The sequence below is a fragment of the Dermacentor silvarum genome, chromosome 2 (genome assembly GCF_013339745.2).
Source record: "Dermacentor silvarum isolate Dsil-2018 chromosome 2, BIME_Dsil_1.4, whole genome shotgun sequence".
NCBI classification, from domain to species: Eukaryota; Metazoa; Arthropoda; class Arachnida; order Ixodida; family Ixodidae; genus Dermacentor; species Dermacentor silvarum.
This window is the reverse complement of record NC_051155.1, coordinates 73,343,292-73,365,029: the sequence shown is the minus strand read 5'-3', so window position 1 is coordinate 73,365,029 and position 21,738 is coordinate 73,343,292. Positions and strand designations below refer to the sequence as shown.

Here is a 21,738-nt window from a genome sequence, read left to right as displayed (position 1 = left end):
GATTCATTAAAGAGCGAATACATACCCAGTGAACGAATGTGGCATGGAAGAGGTTCTTAGAAGAATAGCGCATACCCATTGCCCATGGTGCATTGAGCTCTACTCAATGCACCATGGTCTACCCAGTGACCCAAGTTGCGGAAAGACGGTTAAAGAACCTCTGGTGGCCCAACAGTTCATTTCCATCACGTATAGGCCGATGACCCAAGTTTAAGGGAAAACGGCCAGAAAGATAGAATCATACCAAAAAATGCAATGGTAATCTCATTAAAATCGACGAATACAACAGTCGTTTTCAGCGTATCGATTGGGCGGAAGAACAAAGCAAACATAGTTTGAACCTCTTCTGTTCGAGGAAAGGAAACATGGACGAGGCTGGCGTCAGTATTGGCGCTCATTTGTCGTCTCGGTTGGCTGTTTGTTTTCGTAACAATGAGTAGAATCGCCCAGCAGCCGATCTTGTTAAGACTGCGAGTTGGTGCATGCAGTTGTTTTATTGCTTGGAATTTGCACTAAACCAGCGCGGTGGAAACAAGATAGTGGCATGCCTGCTTCAATCTGTACGTCCTTGCGCCGATGTTTGACTCTTCTATCATTAAGGTATTGTTTAGTTTGTAATAAAGCGGGCTCTTACGATGTTTCTCACAGTGCGCCAGAGCTTATTAGTGCCTTCATGTTACGTTAACCTGTTAGTTTTTTCTATCTTGTATCGTTTAAGTATGCGCGTGTATTCTTTGATGAGGAACAAGCATTGAAACTTATCCCGTTTTTGAAACGATACTGCTCTTGTTTTTCGAGAACGAAGCTCCCCGCGCGCAATTTTTGTTTATTGCAGCCAGGTCGTGAAATTCTACGGCGTGGTCACTTGCACATCTGAAAGGTTGTACAATGGAAATCGTCTAAGGTGACCTTGGCCGTTCCCGTCTTGTTCGGGTCGAAATTCTTGAACTCCTCCGTGGCGTTGTGCATGATGACGCACATGCGAACGAAATCTTCCAACATGATCTTGTTGTCGCCTTGCTGATCGAAGCGACGAATCATCATGTGGCACAGCCCGAGCGAAACCTGGTGGCCCAGGTTGCCGAAGACCGTCTGCAGATCCGCCTTGTCCAGGCGGCCACAGTTGGCGCGATCAACCCTGCGATTGACGGTATAGATTAGAATTCCATTTAATTCTGGGGTTTTACGTGCGAAAAGCACGATTTGACTATGAGGCACGCAGTAGCGGGGGACTCCGGTTTGATTTTGTCCCCCAGCAGGTCTTTAACGAGCCCCCAATGCACTGGAGACGGGCGTTCTTGAATTTCGCCCGCACCGATATGCGGCCTCCGCGGCCGCGATTTCATCCTGCGACGTCGTGCTTACCAGCGCGCTAGCATAGCCCCTAAGCCGCCGTGGCGGGTGATTGGTTTTACCGGTAATCGTAAGCGTGGAGTATGTCGGCAACTATATGGCGCCGAACACTGGCATCTATCTGGATAATTAACATTACCTGTAGATTGCAAGAACATTACTGCCAAGCCATGTGCAAGCAAAGGTTTTATTACGAATATAAATATGTTAAAGTTTTGTGAGTTTGTTGACGCAGCGCACTTTCGAAAGAAGATGTTCGCACAAACATGAATGTTTGGGTGCGTACGCAGATGTTTTTATGTTTGTATGTTGAATGTTTCCATCATTCATCTTTTTGTGAACGTCTTTTTTTTCAAATGCACTGCTTCACGAAAATCGTGGATCACCATTTAACGCATCAGTACCATTAACAAAGCTCTGTGATATGATCACGTGCGTAGAACAGCGCATACGCAATGGTATAGGTACCGATGCTGCTGAACAAGTACACGTCTGAGCACGCCGTCTTATTTTCGTCTCCAATTTTCTGCAGCAATGCGACTGCGAAGTCAAATTGATGCTGCCAGACTTTTTCGCCTCAGCTCATGCGGGATAGGCATACATCCAATGACGTGCATATGCCTGCAATTGTGGGTTAATGAAACCTTAACGCGCCTATGTAGGACGTCTTCCGCGGTTACAAAAACGTATTATTCTTTCCTGCGACATCTGAGTTCCTATACGAAAGCCTTTTTTCCCTCTTGATTGACGTTTTGGCCATCTTGATTTGCTCGCATATAGGCACATTAAGTCCCGTCGTAGTGGCGGACGCTTATAGGCAGGCCGGCAGACTACGTACTTCAGTAGGGTGAAACGGTTTGCTGGGCGAACTTGTGCCCCTTAAACTATAGCTATGGCACGCCGCCGTGTCGCCGCGCCGGCGCTCGCCGCCTAAAGTTCGTCAGGAAAGTTCGCTCCATGTGGGTCCGCCTTAACTCGGCAGTGCCAATGAGAATACTGGCAGCACATTCGGGGATCGTCGTACTGAATAATCCTTCCCGAGTCTGTCGACAATTTATTTATGCGCCAATGCATCAATGTAATTCTGCTTCCGCACAATGAGATGAGATGGCGCCCGTTTATTTAGCTGTATCACTAGTGCGTGATAGAGGTGAAGTATTCTGACACAACGAGCGTGTCTCGCAGTAAAACAAAGCAGTAATAACACTGACAACTTGGTGTACGTGATCACCGACCCATACTCGAAGATTAAGCCTACATGGGGATATATTATATGGTCAACTTTTGCCGCATCATTCACAAGGACCCTGTATCCTGAGTATAATTACACTCGCGGTGAATAGGAGGTAGAACCCGAGAAATGAGACAAACAATGAAGACAGAGAAGGCTTAACGCATAATAATTGTTGTGTTTAATTTAAATCTAGCAATAATCACAAAATTGAAAATGACTAGGGACAAGCACAACTCGTCGCACGAGGGAAGCCGAACCCGCATCGTGCGCATTCCGCGCCTTCGCTGTAGAGCTGTAACTAACAAAATTCAAGCCCCTCTAATCATCTCAGTGCATTCGCTCATGGTGAATATAAGTATGAATTTACTGTCTGTAAAACATGAAAGTATTAAGATAACTGCTAGTATCAATTATTGGCATGATGTATGCAAAGAAAAGCAAAACTTATTGTACAAGTGGTTGCACTGTGCGAATAGCACAATTGTTCGCTCTGACATCTGTTGGCGGAGAATACTTGTTTCATTACATTCTTAAATGTAAGGTCCTGTTGTGTCAACTGCGGTATCAATCACTTTCTTTTGAACCAGCACCGGTCCCTTATCTCGGCCAATGCTGATCTGCTGACTCAGGCCAAGCAGAGCGAGAAAGAACAAGACAGCAGTGATACCGCACTGAATAGCCTGCGTCAGCATCTTGCACGACACATGAGTGTGACGACAGAGCAGGAGCAGAAGCTGGCTTCACTGGGAGCAACTATGGCAGCCTTGCAAGAGTCCCTGCAGCACAGCGCTGCTCCCGAGATGTGGCAAGCAAGCGCTCCAGACTGGTTGCGTCGCAGCGAGCCGTAGCTGCTTCGCACAGGAGTGAGCTTTCGAAGCCTTGAGACATACTCCTGCTCCAATCGCTTTTTGTCCCCGAAACGTCTTTTTAGCATGTCCAAGGCGTCAACGTAACACGCTTCGGTGGTAGGCAGTCCCGCGATAGCTGTCGCCGCGTCTCCTTTCAAAAATAACCTCAGGTAGTTGAATTTGTCGGTAGGTGTAAGAGTTCCGTTCTGGTTGATGATCTGGTCGAATTTCTCCCAGAACGCGTTCCACTTGCACAGATCACCGTCGAAAGCATTAATTACCAGCTTCGGCAACTTGACTCCTGGCCTTTCAGAATGCCGCGTGGCCACGGGCATGTCGCGAAGATCGACTGGCGATGACAATGAAGTGGTTTCGGACTGCTGGCGGCGTTTGCTATGGAGCTCGGCTAAGATGCGGGTCGCGTTGTCCTCATATTCAATTACAGTTGCGTAATCCGCCTCGAATGCCTCTTCACTTATGTGGCTTTCTAATTCATCATTAATCTTCTTCAATTCGTAGTTATTGTTCTTGAGCCGCTCGTAAATACCGTCGATCTGTCGCAATGTCGCGCCATTGTTTTCTAGCACCGCACTTGCCTCTTGAATGATCCTGGTGTTTTGGGCCCTTCTTTCTTGTGGCTCGCTTCAACTTGAGCTTATCCATGGCGGTCCGCTGATCCGTATACCTCCGTGGTTCGTGGCAGTGGTTCCAGTCGGTAGCCACAAGCGAAGTCCCTTGACGGTAGCTCCCGGCTGTCGCCTCCCGGGTTTCGGCACCAAATGTTAGAGTACGTGGCACACGGAACAGCCGACAAAAACTCGAGACTCAGGCAGGCGTTTATTAGCGTCCACCTGAGCCCAGAACGTCCAAGATGACAGGCTCTTCTCTTCGAACGCGCTCACGCGCTCCCTGGTCCGATCCTTGTACTCTTCTTTCTTGTAGGAAGAACGCGGGAAATTCAACACATTCCCGGCCGCGTTCAAGGCTTCCCACTTCAATAGAGACGAACTGCAGCAGACGCTCTAGCTCCGTGGCTTGCTGCATGTTGACATTGGCGGAACTTGCAGCTTGTGTAGCGCAAGATCTGTGATACGCTACGACAATGTCATGTGGCAGTGCCCTGAGCAGAACGTCGCATAGCATAGACGAGAAAGACGATTTGCTCACGCCAAGCGTCTCTAGTCCCCGCGTGTTAATGAGCACCTGGTCGTACAACTTGCGAAGTTGCGTTACTTCATTAGAAGAACGCGGGAAATTCAACAACTTTATAATAAGATGCCGTTACTAGAGCCGCTAATTGCCCCGGAGTAATTGTCATCAATGCCTATGGAGATACAACCTAGCTATGTTCCCACATAGTGAGAAAAAAGACGGGCAAGTTTGCAGTCGGTGGCGCAAAGCTTAGGCACAGCGAAATTTACTGGCTGCTACTGCTAGGTATTAACTTGGTTGCCTGCTAGGACTTAACTTGGTTTAACTTCACTACGCATGTAGGAAGGTATTCTCGAGCGATCATTTTCGGAGGTACCGTCGCTTTCGCGACATTTCGCGTGACTAGTGCTGGACGCGTCGGCGCCTGCGAGCGACAGCGCTCTTGGCATGCCACAAACGCAGGCAGTCTAACGAAGTTTGGTACAGTGCCAAGAACGCTGCTGCTTGGCGATGCCGACCGCGTTGGAAGCTAGCTGCCCGATATCAATCGGCCAGCTTCGCTGTGGCTTGAGCTTTGCGCGGCCTAGTGCAAGCTTTCGCCTTTTTTTCTCCTGGTGTCTATTGTGGACCGATTAAAGTTGTTTCACTCACTCACTCCTGCCTCAGCGCGCCACGGAGAGAAGAGAAGCGGGGGTCGGGAAGGCAGGGAGCTGGCGAGGCGGAGACTGCGTGCATGCGCACGCGGCATCCTCCTCCTCCTCCCGGTTGCCATGGCTACGGCACGGCAGTTTCTTGGCACGCACCACAAATTACGGCTGGCTTAAACAGCTGTTAAAAATAGGAACCCATTCATTTACAGAAAGTTCATACACTGTGGGAATGGAACTCATGAGAAGCGATTTGCGAGTGCCTGGCTATCCATCACCATTCTTTGTTTTACAGATAAGCTGTTAGCCTCTAGTTCATCGGGAGTTCTCGGTCTGTGCTTACCCAAAAGCAAACGGCAGCTCGAAAAGGTCTTTTGTTAATGTTTCCGCGTAACAGAATTATGTTTTCTCGTATATTCAAATGGCAATCCGATTGTATCATGTCTGCAGGTTGTGTGTAAGTCGTACTTTACAAATTTTGTGACAAATTTTGTTTGAGAAATTGAATTAGTCCAATAACGCACTTGAGCCAGGTGGAAGGCATGCTAGAATGAGAATGCATGCGGCATTTCCGCACACGTGCGCGCGCGTGACGTACGTCGCTTGCGGTGGTAGTGCTTGTCTAAAGTCGGCAACAGCTTCTCTGTACATCCACTTTCACAGGGTGGAATGATTTGATTGATTAAACAACTTTTTCTTAGGAACAACAACTTAGAAATGGAGGAGGATGTTTTAGGGGTGAAGCTCCTTAGGGTCGAGCCTTGTCCCTCGTCGCGCCGTCGTAGCTACGCTAGTAGTCGCCGCTGCCGCTAGAGGCGCAACTGTGCTCTCTCTCTTTCTCTATCGTTACCGACGCACCCTCTCTCTCTCGTCCGTAGCTAGGGGCGCTGCGGTGCACGAGGGCGTTCGTTTCGCTTTCTCTCTCGTTCCCGACGAGCGCGCTAGCTCTCTCTTTCTCTCTCGCCCGTAGCTAGGGGCGCTGCGGTGCACAAGAACGTTCGTTCCCGACGCGCGCGCTCTCTCTCTCATTCGTAGCTAGGGGCGCTGTGGTGCACAAAGGCCTTCATTCCCGACGCGCTCTCTCTCTCTCTCTCTCGTCCGTAGCTATGGGCGCTGCGGTGCACAAGGGTGCTTTACAAGGGTGGACATTCCCGACGTGCGCTCTCTCGTCCGTAGCTAGGGGCGCTGCGGTGCACAAGAGCATCAGTTCCCGACGCACGCTCTTTCTCTCGTCCGTAGCTCTGGTTTACCCGAATGATCCCCCGGTGCTTCGCCCACTCATCATCATCATTCACGTCGTGGATATGCGGTGATTTTTTTTTTCAAAGCTCTATCAGATGAAACCAACTAGGGAGCCTTCATGCAAGCGCTTGCATGTAGGCTCCCTGGAGCCAATGTGTTTGTATAACGCGAGTGAATGTGTACATGACGCGATCGTGTGTTTGACGAAAGCAGGAAGACGGTATTATGGGGGCACTGGCGATGGCATGATGAAATATTTTTAACACGAAAGTGTTTTATTCCGGGGTCCACCAAGACTTCACTGACGTATTTCCGTCACAGAAATACGTCATAGAACATAATACAAAGAAAGAAACCAGAAGAAAAAGTTCCACAAACATGCAAAATTTGGGAATCGAACCCACGACCTCTCGGTCCGCGACGATAGATCGCCGAGCGTTTAACCCATTGCGCCACAAACGCATTCGCAGAGAGCTACACAGACGCGCCTTATATATCTAACACTCCTCCGTGTACCCGCGCTCTTGCTCGGGGCGGTGCCGCCGCCTATGAGCAGAAAAGAGAAGTACTGCATTATGACACTAAAGCCCGGGATACATGGAGCGAACTTTCTCGACGAACTTCACGCGTCAAGTAACGACGCGGCGACACGACGCAGGATGTTTGCTGTGTTGCAATACATGCGGCGAACGCCGCCGCGCGTTGGCCGCCGTGTTGGCGGCGGTCCCGGCCGCCCGCTTCGAACTGAATTTGGCGTTGTCCTTGTAGAATTCACTTAGTTGGAAGCAAATGACTGCGTAAACGGCTTTCGCTTAGTCTCAGGCCGCTTCGACGACAGAGTATTATGGATAACCTTGAGTAGTTTTCGAGATCGCTTCTCGTTTCGAACGCGTCTAAGCCTAGCGAAAGAAATATCCGATGCCAACGCCATCTATCGGGGAAGTCGGGAGATAGGCATGACGACAGCATGTGGCCTCTGAGATCAGAAGATTTCTGTTGAAGGTTGTTGTAGAGAGCTTGCACTGCTTGTCTGTTTCCTCGCAGATCAGCGGATATGGGATGTACAAATACAACGCGATTCCTGAGAGATCATACTAGGAACTACTCAATCGGTGCAGAGACATGCAGACACGGCAACACCAACGCGATTGCAGACGACGCGAAAAGGCGCGCGCGCGCGAAACACCAGCATGCATTGCGACCGGAACTAGTGCCTCCTGATTGGCTGTCGTCCACCGCTGCGCGCTAGACGCTTCCGGCGGCGGCGTTCGCCCGACGAAAATGTTTGGACAGGCAGATCGGCTGCGGACGGCAAATTTCTTGACGCCGGCCGTCGGACGTTCGCCGCCCGACGAAGTTCTTCGCTCGGACGCCGGTTATTCGCTCCATGTATTCCGGCCTTAACGCGCACCGACAGTGAACGCTTCGGTGGTCTCAGTACTACGACGCCTCGATGCCAGCATTCGAAGGGACGCTGGCATCAAGAAGCACTACCAACGCCACCTAGGTGGCGTTCACCGTACTCAGCACAGCGGAGCGTGGCCTCCGCAATTAGCTCTGAAAATGTTTCTGAAGTTGATCGCGGAGGCTGCAATTACGACGCGCTGTACGCGCTGATTTGACTCGGTGACGATTCAGTTACGTGCTTTGTCTTGCGCGTTGTATTAGTGTGTCAGTTACGTGCTTCGTCTTTCGCGTTGTGCTAGCGTGTGCAGCGTAGTGCAGCTTCCATATGCACGACGGTTGCTCATGGTCATCGACGTTGGTAGTCGTGATGGAGGAGACGTGCCACCAGGCGTCAGCGTGGGTGCATCAACGCCTAAGGGCGCTTTAGCCACAAAACACCAATAGACATTATATATCAATGTGCAATAAACATTACACTACTTCTGTGAAGACACGTTTCACTTTCGTGTTCTATACCGATTCCTATATAAGAGGGATCAACCACATTTTTTTGTGCTCTGCTAGGGCGAAGAAAACGTTACAACCCGTTCCATATCGCGATGGTATTTTTCCCCTTTCGGGAACGCCGGCGTCTTTGGGGGCCCAAAAAAGTGACAGCCCTTTGGCTCATCTGTCTCTTCTGACGATGCGTTATTCTAGAGAGCATTCTCGCGTGACAACTTTCGAAAATACTTTTAACTTTCACGAGGCTAGCATGATACGCGTCGACGTGAGCGAGAGACAGTGTTACTGTCACGCTGTCTTAGCACAGTTTATACAGCGCTGGAACGCTGTGGCCCGTAGACGCCGAACACATCCGGCGCTAGTCTCGTGAAACCTGGCGACAGTGAATGTATTTGGGAACGCCCCTGGTGTTTACAAAATACCAGTGAACACTCCTGGCCCGATACGTGAAGGCTCAGTTTGAAATACGAGCACAAAACAGGGCGCGAATAAAGTAGGGGACGCAAAGTGAAAAGATGCGGCTGCTTACCAACACGTGTATGCATGTCAAGGCAAACGTTAGCGCGACTATGACGGCTGTAGAAAACGCACACGCTTGAGCGCATGTGTGTAAGAAGGCTCCCTGTTGTAGAATAAGAGACGGATACTATTTAAGATTAATTCTGACTAGAAGGTAGGAAAAGGGGAGAGAGTAGAGAGAAAAGGAAAATCACTGTGCCAAACAGGCTTTCGTGCACCCCGCACGTGCAAGCAACCCGCTCCAAAACCTGAAGGGCACCACCGCACCGCCTGTCGCTGTTCGTAGAACGCGCTCGCCAGCAATTTGCACGCAGTTTATAGGTGTCAAGTGTCCGGCGCTTCTGCCCCAGTAACATCAGCAGTGTCATTTTAGGTGGGGGAGTCCTCCTCGCCACATCATCGGCGGCCCCTAGCGCTGGGATGCTTTGGCTCCAAAATGGAGGATATACAACAACCTCCCCCGGATGAGCGAACTATTATTGAGCTCATTGCTCCACAATCTCTAAGGCATACAGCAGCTGTATCGGTCGCTTCACCTCTGGTCCCCCACTTAATATCAATTTGCAGGACCGCACCCTGCCGTCTCAATCCTTACATGTTTCCTTAATTCTTGCTGTCTCCCACATGTGGCATTTCAAGCGGTCTTCCCTCAGGAGCACCAAGGCGTATTTCTTCAGATCACTCGATGTCGTTGGTCGGCACATATGTGCCCATCTGAGCTCCAATAAGTACTCTTTGCGCCACCGTCTCCAGAAACCATCGGCCACGGCAGTCCGGTACTTCCAGCGTCGTGAGAGATGCATGCCACCGCGAGGAATTTCCTCCGGCAGCATGTGTGGAGGAAGGGTCATCAACTTTCTTCCTACAAGGAAGTGCGCCGTTGACAGTGGGTCTGGCTCTTGAGCATCATCATACATGAAAGTCAAAGGGCGTGAGTTGATCACGGCCTCCACCTCATAAAGAACGGTGGTCAGTTCGTCGAAACGCAAGCTGCTCCGACCTAACACCTTCCGCAATGCTACTTTCACAGATCCCACCATCCGCTCCTAGAATCCGCCCCACCAAGCTGCCCGTTCAACAATAAACTTCCATCTGATCTGGTTTCCGGCGAAGTATGACTGCAATTCCTCGACTTGCAACAGCATGAACATGGCCTTTAGATCCCTGGCTGCCCACTTGAATGTGAGCGCGTTGTCCGAATACACCGTCGAGCAGATTACACGGCGTGCCACAAAGCGTTTCCTTCCACAAGAGGACGGATGTAGCCGACAGGTCGCCGACGAGCTCAAGGTGGACGGCACGTGTCACAGCACGGGTGAAAATGGCGATGTAGCAGTTTTTGCTGTCGCGTGACTGTTGACAAATAAAGGGCCCTGCAAAATCGATGCCAATGATGTCGAACGGGTTTCCTTTTGTCACTCTGTCAGCTGGAAGTGGTGCAACTGGTTCCGTAGCTGGAGGGCAACTTTGTGACAGACGAGGTACTGCTTGATAACTTTCTTTACGGCCTGACGCCCTCTGATAATCCAATATGATTCCCGCAGCTGTATCGCGTACGCCCGTGTGCAGCATTCTCAAGTGTTCCTTGCGTGTGAGTAGTGACGTGAGGGGATGATTGCCAGGAAAAACGATGGGATGCTTAGTCTCTTCGTTGTTATCACTGAATTGCAAGCGTCCACCAACTCGCATGAGGCCGTCTTTGTCGAAGTACGGTTTGAAAGGCAAAACAGGAGAGCTCTTGTGCAGCGGTTTTCGATTCTTCACGTTTGAAATGTCGTCGCTGACCGCATCTCCTTGAGCCTTAGCCAACCAGTATCTTTCGGCGCCGATTACTTCTTCAGCTCGTAATGGGCCGATCGTCTTTTCCCCTTTGTTGTGACAGTTGTCGACAAAGCGGCGTACCCACGCGGTTACTCGCACTACTCTGCTGAATGAACTATAATTCTCAAGATTGAAAATTTCCATGGATGGCGATGATACCGTGGGCATCACCGTAATCTTTCGCTCTTCCATTTGGCACTCCGCAACCTTCGAGCTCGGCTCACTTATCATTGGCCAATGCGTGTCTTCCTCCTGAAGCCAATGCGGTCCTCTCCACCACAATTCGCTTTCCCGCAGAGCTGATGTTTCCTTGTCAATTTGTTCACTCACTCCTATCCGCATCACGCCAGCTGCCGAGGAGCAGGCTCCTGGTGACTTCCTTGTGCCGACCTAGCCCTGGGCTGTCCATACGAATACACTCTCCACTGCCGTCAATCTGGAGATGACACGCTTAGTGGATCCCGTGACAATTTCCCAGTAATGATCAGCGCCTATCAAAAGGTCAATATTTTCACTTTCGCCGCCCTGCGAGGCGTCTGCGTCTTGGAAGTGAAATCTTGAAAGTCGAAGTAGAACCTAATTTTAAGGAGTAGCTATGAAACGGCACAGATGCAAGGAACTTCCAGCGCTTCCACTCGCACCCCTTTTCCGTCGTACTGGCTTCTGAGCCACAGTTACACACGACGCGTTTTTGTGCGCGTTATAGCTGACTGGTCACCAAAGGCAAATATTTTAAGCTCGATCCTCTTCTCCAAGTACCTTTGACTGCACCTTTTCGGATAGGTTGTGATGGATGAAGGTTCGCTGACTGCCACCATCGAGGAGAAGCCCGACAAGTGTACGTTCATGTGGACCCTCTGTCCAAGCACGCGCTGTCTGTAGGAGAAACTGCTGCTCTCCAGTGCACATCAGGTTATCTCCCGTGCCTAATGAGGACTTCAACACCGTGGCTTGCTCAATCACCGGTGACGAAGATGCGTCCCCTTCATCAGTGTTGCGGTGTCTTCTAAAGTCAGGGTCGCACATTGTTGTTAGGTATCTGCCGTTGCAATGCGCACACCTGAGCCACTTAGCTTTACGGCATTCTCTTTCCGCGTGCCCACTTGTTGTGCACCGGAAACACCGATTTTCACGCTTCAGAACCTCTCTCCTATCCGCCACAGACATCTTTGCGTTAACAATTGCCGGTCTCATGGCCGTTCGAAATACAAAATAGACATTCTGTGCTCTCATTAATCGTGGTGCACAGTGCCGCAGCACTAGGCATGTTCGCCGCTTTAATGTTGCTGTTGCGCATTTCCTTTACCAATTCGGCACTGTTGCCTCTCGCTACTTCGGCCCGCTGTATGATCTCCCGCGTCGCAACCTCTTTTCTCAAAAAACGCAGGAGCACCTCCAGCTCACTTCCCTCGTTCATAGCCTCGTTTTTTCGTTGGTATTCCAGACGAAGGTCGGCAGGCACCGCTTTCTTTATTATGGTCAGTAACAACGTTCCATAAGTGCCGACACTCACGCCTAAAGGAGTGAGGCTGCGTACACATGTATCTACTTCGTCGATGAGGCTGCGCAGTTGGCCGAGATTCCGCGAGTCACGCACTGGCTTGATGTTAAGTAGCCGTGACATGTGGTCTTCTATGATTACTTCCTTTCTGCCGAACCTCTCCTTTAATAGAGAGAAAGAAACTTCGTAGTTGCCTTCCGACAAGTCAAGTCCTGCTACCGCAGCCGCCGCTTTTCCTGTCAAGTAGCTATTGAAGTACTTGAATTTGCCTACGTTTGAGAGATTCTGGTTAGCGTTGATTGCCGACTCAAACTGACTCCAGAACCCTTGCCACTCTCGAAGCTCTCCATTGAATTTGTTGATTTCGAGCTTTGGCAGCTTTACGGTGGGGCGTATTTGCGAATTGTTAGCGCTAGATTCTCTTTGATCTGAGTAGTTTTGTGTGCGATCTGATAAAGCATTTGTGCTGCTAAATTAGCGTAGCATGCGTTGTACCATTGTTCTCGCCATGCTGATCTTTTCTCTGTACATTCGGAGCATGCAACTTCGTCTTCGAAAGCTTCATCCTCAACGCCTTTTTCTATTTCCCGATCTAGCTCTTTCAGCGAGTCCTCTTTAAGAGAAAGACGATTGATCTCTTCTTCCAGCTCACCAATTGATGCGTTGCCGTCCAATGTGGATACTTCGTTGAGCAGCTTGGTTGTAGATGTTCGCACCACGGCCCTTCTTCGCTTGATTCCCTCGATATCCATCTTTCGACGTCGCTATTCGCGGATTGCAGCACCAAAATGTTGTAGAATAAGAGACGGATACTATTTAACTTGTGGAAAAACGACAGACGGCCGTTCGTTTTGAACGCATCAAGAAGAACTGATTTATTCTGACCAGAAGGTAGGGAAAAGGGAGAGAGTAGAGAGAAAAGGAAAATCACAATTGACTGTGCCAAACAAGCTTTCTTTCACCCCGCACGTGCAAGCAACCCAAACCTGAAGGGCACCACCGCACCGCCTGTCGCTGTTCGTAGAACGCGCTCGCCAGCAATTTGCACGCAGTTTATGGGTGTCAAGTACACTGTAGTGTCAAGTGTCCGGCGCTTCTGCCCCAGCGACCTCAGCAGTGTCGTTTTAGGTGGGGGAGTCCTCCTCTCCACATCGTCGGCGGCCTCCAGCGCTGGGATGCTTTGGCTCCAAAATGGAGGGTATTAGAACACTCCCCATAATTCATGGTGGCAAAAAGTTCCCACTGCCAGCGGTAAACGGACCGCAGCAAGTCCATTGGTCAACATAATGAGATAACTAGATGGCGCGTCTGTGTGGCTGTTACTTCACATGCACACTGGTAGCACGGTGTTCTTGTCTTTTCGATAAGCCTTTATCAAGAACGTGTAAATAAAGCCCGCGCAAGGCTAATAATTCATCTTGTGCAGTGATTGAGTGCGCTAACTGTGACCGGAGCCTCGTATTCAGAAATGCACCTTGAGTTCCTGCCCGTGCTTGGCTTGATTTAAATGACGCCTGTCGTGAACGCACCGAAGGAAACGCGCTGAGCGTCTTGGGCACGTTTAGGCGAAGCGGCATTTTTCAAGCGTGGGCTTCAAGTTGAGGCATTTCTGAATACGGGGGTTAGAGATGGTGAGCTTAAGCAGCATTTTAACACGGCGCAGTTGCCGTGACTTCATTCTAACTCGTTCGTCGCTTTGATGCGCCCACTCGTGTCCTCGTATCCTTGCTCGGTACCGCCGTAACGGCTGCTATGAGAAGATGGCCCGCAGAGTCACCTATTCCCCGTAGCAAATGTCACTACCGTGGACTGTTAATTATGCTGGCATGCAAATATTTCCTTTCCTAGGCAAACACATTTGATCCTCTAACTACGTGGCACATTTCGATAAGCGCTTAATTGTTTCTGCATGTTCTAACCCTGCTATTTCGAAGTATGCAAATAAAAATTACCACCACCCCTTCAACTCCGTGAAGATGGTCGAACAGCGAAGCTATGTTAGACGGCCTGCCGCGTCAGGCCCGCTGCAATGGGAGCGAGCGTGCGAGCAGTAGTTGAAGTCGCGGTTGCTTGGCTGGCCCGAACGGCGGTACTGGTGCGAGATGGGACGCGTCTGCCTCCACGCGCGACGGCGTTCCTAGCACGTTCCTCATGCTTTTCTATTGCGATAGCAATTACATGGACACTCCAAAGCAGATTTCTGCCGTCGGCGTCGCCGTCGTCGTCGCCGTCGCCGTGAGGTTCGGTATGACGTCAACGGCGATGAAATCGTCGCCGCGCTCCGGACGCTGTATGTGCGAGTGAAAGAGAGCGAGGGACGCGCGCATTCACGGGGAGCGAACGCACGTCGGACAGCAAACGCGCGTTCTGCGCCGTGCTCCCTGAAGGGCTGCAGAAGTAGGCGTCTCTTTCCTCCTTTACAATCACCATATATGTAGCGCAAACGCGACTACTTCCGACGCGCGAAAGACGGTGGGGGGGGGGGGGGGGGGGGAGGGAAGGGAGGCGACGTTTAGCTGCGGCACCAAGTGCGCATTTATGTAAAAACGTTGTGAGGCGAGAAGGTGGTAAAGACTTCCGACGCAGCTCGACGAGTGTCCCGTTCTGATGTTGTGGAAAACCGAGCCGCCCCCAGAAGCTTCGGCAACAGTCACCAACGCCGCACGCGTTTTGTGCGAACGCGGGCATCATGCCGACACCGTCGACAACAGTTCTGCGTGTTGCCGGTGCTGCTGCATGTCCAAGTTTATACAGCTGATGAAGCTACTATCATTACTCCGTATAGCTCTCTACAAATTTGCTATCGCAATTGATGCTTCGCCTTTCGGGTGAAACTGCGACAACCTTTTCTAGAACGTTCCCAGTCAAGAGTCCTTGACCAAAGCTCCGTATATACAACCAATACTAACGCGAACTCCTCTCACACCCCACTCCTCTGTTGACCTACTTTTTTCCTGCACCGCCATTTATTGGCATGCCTCGCGCTCTCCCTCTCCAACGTGAGTATTGGACGGTCAAGCACCCTCCCCGTTCTTCTTTTCATCTGCACCCTCACACAGCCGTCTCACAGGGGGAAAGGGGTCAACCAATCCCTTTCCCCATGTTGAGCTCTTCTTTTCCTATCCTCTCCCGCTAAGTCACGTGGCGTCTTTTTAGCGAAGTCCGACAACGACCGCACAGGGTCCGCATGAACAGCTTCCTTGAAAAAAAATAAACCACCATCCGCCCCCCCCCCCCCCCCCCCACCAGCCCCCCTGGAAAAATAAGATGAACTTGGGCTGCCACCAAACGCTAATTTGTTATGATTGAGAAAAAAAATAAGTAGCCCCTCCCCTGTCGAGGAAATGGGGGTAAGCGAAGCCTGTCGTATGTTGCTTCGGGGGTCCTCGGAACGAATTGCACTGACGAGTACCACGTTGTGCTCTAACCACAACCGGTCACACGCAGACAAAGAAAGCAACTAGTACCCGTCAATGTAATCTTCATCAGAGTCTGTGCAATTGTTCTACCTTTTCACCCATTGTTCGAAGCAACTCAGGAACTCCTCAAGCTTAATGCTGGTGCAATGACCTCTGCAATGTTGTCGTCGCCTGGTGCATAGTGCAAATATCCTTCTTTACTAGATTTTATTATTTTAAATTGAATAAAGATGTGGAAATATTCGCAATCTGAAATACGATTCGAATTATCTTTGCTATTCAATTCGCATTGCTTTCGAGAACTCACTATTCCAAGTTGTCGAATATTTTGTTCCGTTTCTACAGGGAGCAAGACTGATCCAAATTGAGACTCTTCTGAATGACCTGGCGCAGAACAGCCGCAGTTGTCGCGCAAACAATCCAGTTTCTGAGCAAACAAATGAAAGACGTCAATTATGTACAATGGCTTCCAGCCATGTAGTAAGCACGTCTCGTCTTAGGCAAACTACGCATTCGCTGTCTCGATTTAGACAATATCAAAAGTGTTTGGATTCCTTCAAAACGATCTGCGATGCTTTTGTATTGCGCTCAGCTCCTTCAACGAGCATTACACTCTACTACATGCACCTGGGCCATGCTGTTCAATTTTACTTCAAAATTTTCGTTATCATTGTGCAGCAGATGTGATAGTACTTGCCTTCGTTTCTCATTGACAAGATTCTCAGTTGACCAGACATCCACTCGTTAACGGAATTGATTGTATCAAAGAATATAGACAAGCGTTTCGTTGTCAAAGAGACTACAATACTCTTTCGTTCTAATGTTTCTTTTTCTGTAGATCGGGAATATTCTATATTCGAAGCTCGCTTACCTCGAATAGTTATATTCGGTTCGATTCGAAAATTTTGCTATTCGAATGGCCCTAAAATTAACAAAAAAATGCACAGCTGAATTCACCTCACGATGATTGCCGATAGTAATGCGACTACATTTTGTGCTATGTACCAACACACCGTACTTCTGAAGCCACGTTTATTTAATATCTGTAGCGCTCATTCGAAGACTTCCGTTGCTTCGGCTATATGCGACATGCATTGGTAACGTCCCATTTTGCTACGGTACCCGTTTTCCAAGGTCTCATATGAGAATGGCGGCATAACGACGACTGTATTACGCCAACACCGTGACGAAAACGGAGTGACGAAGAAGACACGTTGTCTATGGAATGACAAAGCTAATACGATGACGACGGTACGACGAAACTGACATGACGATTCTTAAATGACTGGCGATGGTGTAACAACTACAGCTAGGCGACGACGACATAACAACGACAAATGACGACGAGTGCATAACTACGACGGCGTAACGACCACGATGTGACCACAACCAGATGGCGAAGTTGGAATGATGACAATAGCACGACTACGACGGTGAGATAACGATTGGTCGACGGCGTAGCGATGATGACGATAGCATTGCAATGGTTGCGTAATTAAGACTGAATGACGACAGTATGATTTTGATGGAACGATGAAGAACGAATGCACGTCGATGAAACCATGTCAGCGTGACGACAACCGGAAGAACGACAAGGGTGTGACGACGAAGGCGTGACGACGAGGGCATGACGAGAGTCGAAGCACGATGCCTTAATGACGACGATGTAATGACCACGGCGGCAGCGCGTCAACGAGCACACACTTAGTGGCCCAAGCTTATTCACAACTTGGACCTATGGGTCGACGTAAGGAGATAGATAGAGAGATAGAGAGAGAGAGATAGATAGATAGATAGATGGATAGAAAATAGCTGAAATAGGCAAACAGTGCTAATCACACTAAAGATCATAGGAAGCTCTGTATGATGAGCTTCAGCTGTAGGATGAGCGTGAAAGCCTGGCCGTTCCTTAGAGACTAAATACGATGTCAAAGACAAAGCAGTGTGAGCTCGGGTACTGTAGTGATGGAGGAACCAACCAGCCGCATTCCACTCTTTTACATGTTTCTTTTGCATATTGTCCTCCAGTCAGAATTGCGAGTGTGAGGTACTGTATACCAAACGTGACGCCTTGCGTGTAACGCGTCCACCCCATTTTGCAAGACACGCTCAATTACAGTTCCGAATCAATACGTCAGTAAATCTCTTTAGGACCGCACAAAACTACACGAGCATCATTTGTGGCATATGACCCAGCGCCAATTCGCAAGAGCATCTTCTCCAAACTTATTCGCACACGCTGTCATAGCTGTTTTGTTGCTAGTGCGTCGTGCTTACCCTCTTCCCATGAAATATTTGAGTGAGATGCTCAGCTACATAGACGTGGCGACACCCCTACGTCAAACGAGCTTGGTTTATATGCTACACTTGAGTGACAGCATCACATTCGATTGGCCCACCCACTCCTTCGGTTGGACTTCCTCCGGTACGAGCCCGCGTAACAAACTACAATAAAAAAAGCATACGAGGTTCCATATCGTGTGCTCTTGTCAGGATCGGTCAGCCAAGTCATCATCATTGATTACGCAGTCTATATATTCGACACAGTTTTTATAACACTGTGGTTTAGGCCAGTTTAACGATATAGTGTCTCGGAGAGGATATTGTATGTACTGGATCGGGCCCACTTATTACTATGCGGGAAACACGGAGCGTCAAATGCCGGAGAGGTATACGAACGCAAGCTTCTCCCCAAAATTCTACGGCGATGTCCTTAGAGGCGCCAGAACTTGGCGCTCCTGAGTGAAATTTATCCTGCAAGATTATTTCTGGGTCTCGCACCTATGAGAGTGGAGGATGGTGTCTGCGTACTTCACTCACTTCTTGAAGCCATTGACCCACTCTGTGATGTAAGACCAGAGGGTGCAGAACTGGTCGAAGTTAATCTTGTTGCTGAACTCGCGGTCGAAAATTTTGACCATGAGCAGCACGAGCTCCTCGGAGAACGGCTTCCAGGTGCCGCTCGCGAGCGCCCGCTGCAACTCGGACACGTTGATGAAGCCCGTGCGGTCGCGGTCCATCGACTCGAACACCGACGTCAGGAAGGCTTTGTCCCGGATAGGGGCCTGTGCGCTGGGTTTGCCAGCCATGGCCACGCCGTCACCGGGCTGGTGTTCCTGCGGTGCTGAGAGCGCATATACGAGAACCAAGAGTCATTACCTACGCCTCCTTTCGTGGAGACATTGCTGAAGGTCTACTTGGTGCATGGTCCTTCACAACAAAAGTATAGCCTTTTCTTGTCCCGTTAGTGCGCTCTACTTATCATTCGAATGACTTCGTGGCACTCAATGCACGGGTAAAGAGAAACCATCATGCGTATTGTATCTTTGACACACTTCCGGCGCGGTGTCACAAGGCGCTGGATCATGCGGTTCACTCTGCGCGATGACCGTGCTCTATTGCAAGCAAAACTGTAGCGTATGTGCTTCCCTGCGAAAGCATATACACCATGTCAGAGTCTTCAGCATTACGCAACGAAACAGCCAATTCGCTAAACCATTGACTGACCCCTTGCCTTTAGCACTGGGTGAGGCAGGGACCTTTCCGCATATATAAGAATGTGGCGAGTAATGCACATTAGGGGGGCTATGACACTTGCTGATTGAGGCTTCTTAACAGTGAAGCTGAACTCCTAGACATATAGATGTCTCTGTGAGTGCTGTCTACGCCACTCACATTATATGAAGCGCGTACTGCGTTTCCAAGCACGAAGCAGGAAATACCAAGCGTCACATGAGTATACCAGGCTGTAAAAGTAATACAACCTTATTAATGTAAAGACAGTTTAAATATTTTTTCCGCATCTTCAGTGACGGATTTAACCCGAGTAATAGTGTATGAAGGAAAAAACATTTTTTTTGTTTCTCCTCGACGTAAACGAAATCTAGTTTTGAGCATTCAAACTACGCTTATATTGCCGGCCGTCATTGCTGCTAACGAATGTACTGTAGTCAACAAAAATGAAACGGGGTGAAGAGTGCAGGTGGATTTTCACGTTACATGGGCTATTCCGCAGCGGTGAGTAGCAAGGCTTCTCAGTTGAGAGTTTGTTACAATCGGGCTGTGGCGACATGCAACCAAACCACCCATGTTATTCTGTGTTAGATTAAAATCATTTCGCAGGCAGGCATGCTGCGCGAATTTTCGCACGCCCCTGCCTTTGAATGCTGTTGTAGGTTAACGTTCTTGTACAGAGTCACGCCCACGGAATGCCTTTTACGTCAAGGGCAGCCGCTGATTCACTTCTATTCCATATTCTTGTGCAGGAACGCAGAAAGCTGTGCGCAAAGTGAGATAATTCCTGTTAAATCAGAATTGTGTACCCTAGAATACTAGAAAATTGCGAAGTGACCACTCGCGTTGCGATTCCCATTGCTGTACACTGATCTCTGGGGCAGCTATCGCGCTCCTGTTGCTCTTGCGTGTAGCGCGACGAAAGAAGTCTTTTTATTCCCTCTATCTGTTTCTCTATCTCTCTCTAGGCGTGCCAACCTGTGCAATACCAAAAGAAAGGGCGCGCCCCTTGCTCTTTGAGTTGTGTTCTTGCTACTTACACCATCGCGATTCTTTGTAAGACGCTATAGACGTGTGCAGCGGAGCGAGGAATGCGACATCATCAAGTTTGTTTCTGAGTTTCGAGAAGTGCATCCGCTCAGGGGGTTCTAATCTAAATTGATACCCGCGTTGCCTTTAGCGCAATATGCTGAAGCGAACAGCTCCCGCGAGACTGTGCTTGCATTGCGGTGCTCTTAACCACCCAGCTGCTGCATATTGCTACGTGATAGACACTTCACATGGAGTGGGTTCCTATGGTGGTTATTTGCCGGTGCAAGTACGAGGATAGAGTGCGAATATTTATTAACTTCATGGGGGGTTACAAATATATAACTCTAGCTACCTGTGTATGTAAAACATATGTTGTAAACAAACATCTCACGTAGCATTTTATGTAGCACTAATCATGCTGCTCTCGACAGGCAGACACTTTGTGACCAGAGGCAAACGCTCGGTATGTAAGCGATAGCCTCCTACATGCACTGTCAGCTCACCGGTTCAGGTTGTCGTGGCGTGCATGGACCTAGCAACCCAGAAGCAGCAAGCCGCTCGATGCGGCGGGGACTTGGTTCTTCCTCTTCTTCTTCTCCCCCATACCGTACAGCACATAATCAGATCGGAGGCCTGCAGGAACCGCCAGTGAAATGAAGGTATACGTAGTAATTAGAAGGGTATTTGCCTAAACTTGGTCAACCAGGTTGTGTTCATTGGTCACCTGCCGAGCCTGCCGCTCTATAGCCGCTGCGCTTGTAGATAGGCTCCCTGTTTGATGACGTGCGTGGCGGCGGTGATGATACTGCTCCGAAGTTCATGTGTACATATCATGCTTGTACGTAACGAATTACACGCAATTAATTAGTCTTAATCAATGAACATTTTTTGGTAGTTTTGAAATGAAACGATTGCTTTGTTTACTCGGCAACGCTCGATGTCAATCAATTACATTTTCAAGTAACCAAATACATGTAACATTTTTGACGAAAAAGCTGAAACAGGCGACGCATTTTGAGCACTTAAATTTGACGGAAACTAGTGTCCAAAGAAATTCAAACAAGTATACACAGGTGTCCTCCTTCCCACATTGATCGAGGCGTCCTTCGTCTACGCCTCGATCACTTCAACATTGCAGGCTCGCCGATTTCCACAGCTCTCTTGTAAGTCCGACCCCCTGAGGTGTTCTCTCAAAATAAATGCTCCTGTATATCTCCCTCCTGGAAGTGCCTTTAGGTGCCCTCCATAGGCGGTGACAACTGTTGCGCAGTTTTCTTTTCTTTTTTTTGCGATTAGTACAATCAATGATATCGAGAGTCGTTTTGGGTCGTTAAAAGCACATGGCTCAATATGTTGATTGTATGGGTCATTCCACGCAAACTGTACCAATCTAGGCGCTCGACCATGTGCGATTTCTTTCTAAATATTTGAGGCGCTTGCTTATGGCATGAAAAGTCATTCTACGACATTTCCAAAAAGTGTTCTTCACCGGCTCACGTACCACCGGAACGTTCTCGCAAGGCATGAAAACGTGCACCACAAAATG

At 49.3% G+C, this 21,738-nt stretch overlaps 1 protein-coding gene across 1 annotated transcript; it reads right to left on the bottom strand.

Annotated features, from left to right (window-relative positions):
* Positions 1–861: 861 nt before the first annotated feature.
* Positions 862–20,776, bottom strand: LOC125943459 (programmed cell death protein 6-like). Its single transcript, XM_049662786.1, has 3 exons — positions 20,696–20,776; positions 18,468–18,771; positions 862–1,138 (listed from the first exon to the last, which is right to left on the bottom strand). Exons 2-3 carry the CDS (start codon positions 18,734–18,736, stop codon positions 862–864), a joined length of 546 nt encoding a protein of 181 aa, XP_049518743.1. The 5' UTR covers positions 18,737–18,771; positions 20,696–20,776.
* Positions 20,777–21,738: the final 962 nt, after the last annotated feature.

Excerpts from the sequence above, each read along its gene's own strand:
- LOC125943459 (XM_049662786.1), bottom strand. The coding sequence starts at position 18,736 with ATGGCTGGCAAACCCAGCGCACAGGCCCCTATCCGGGACAAAGCCTTC. Across the intron at positions 1,139-18,467 it reads TGGGTCAATGGCTTCAAGAA|GGTTGATCGCGCCAACTGTG; the intron begins GTGAGTGAAGTA and ends CGTCAATCGCAG.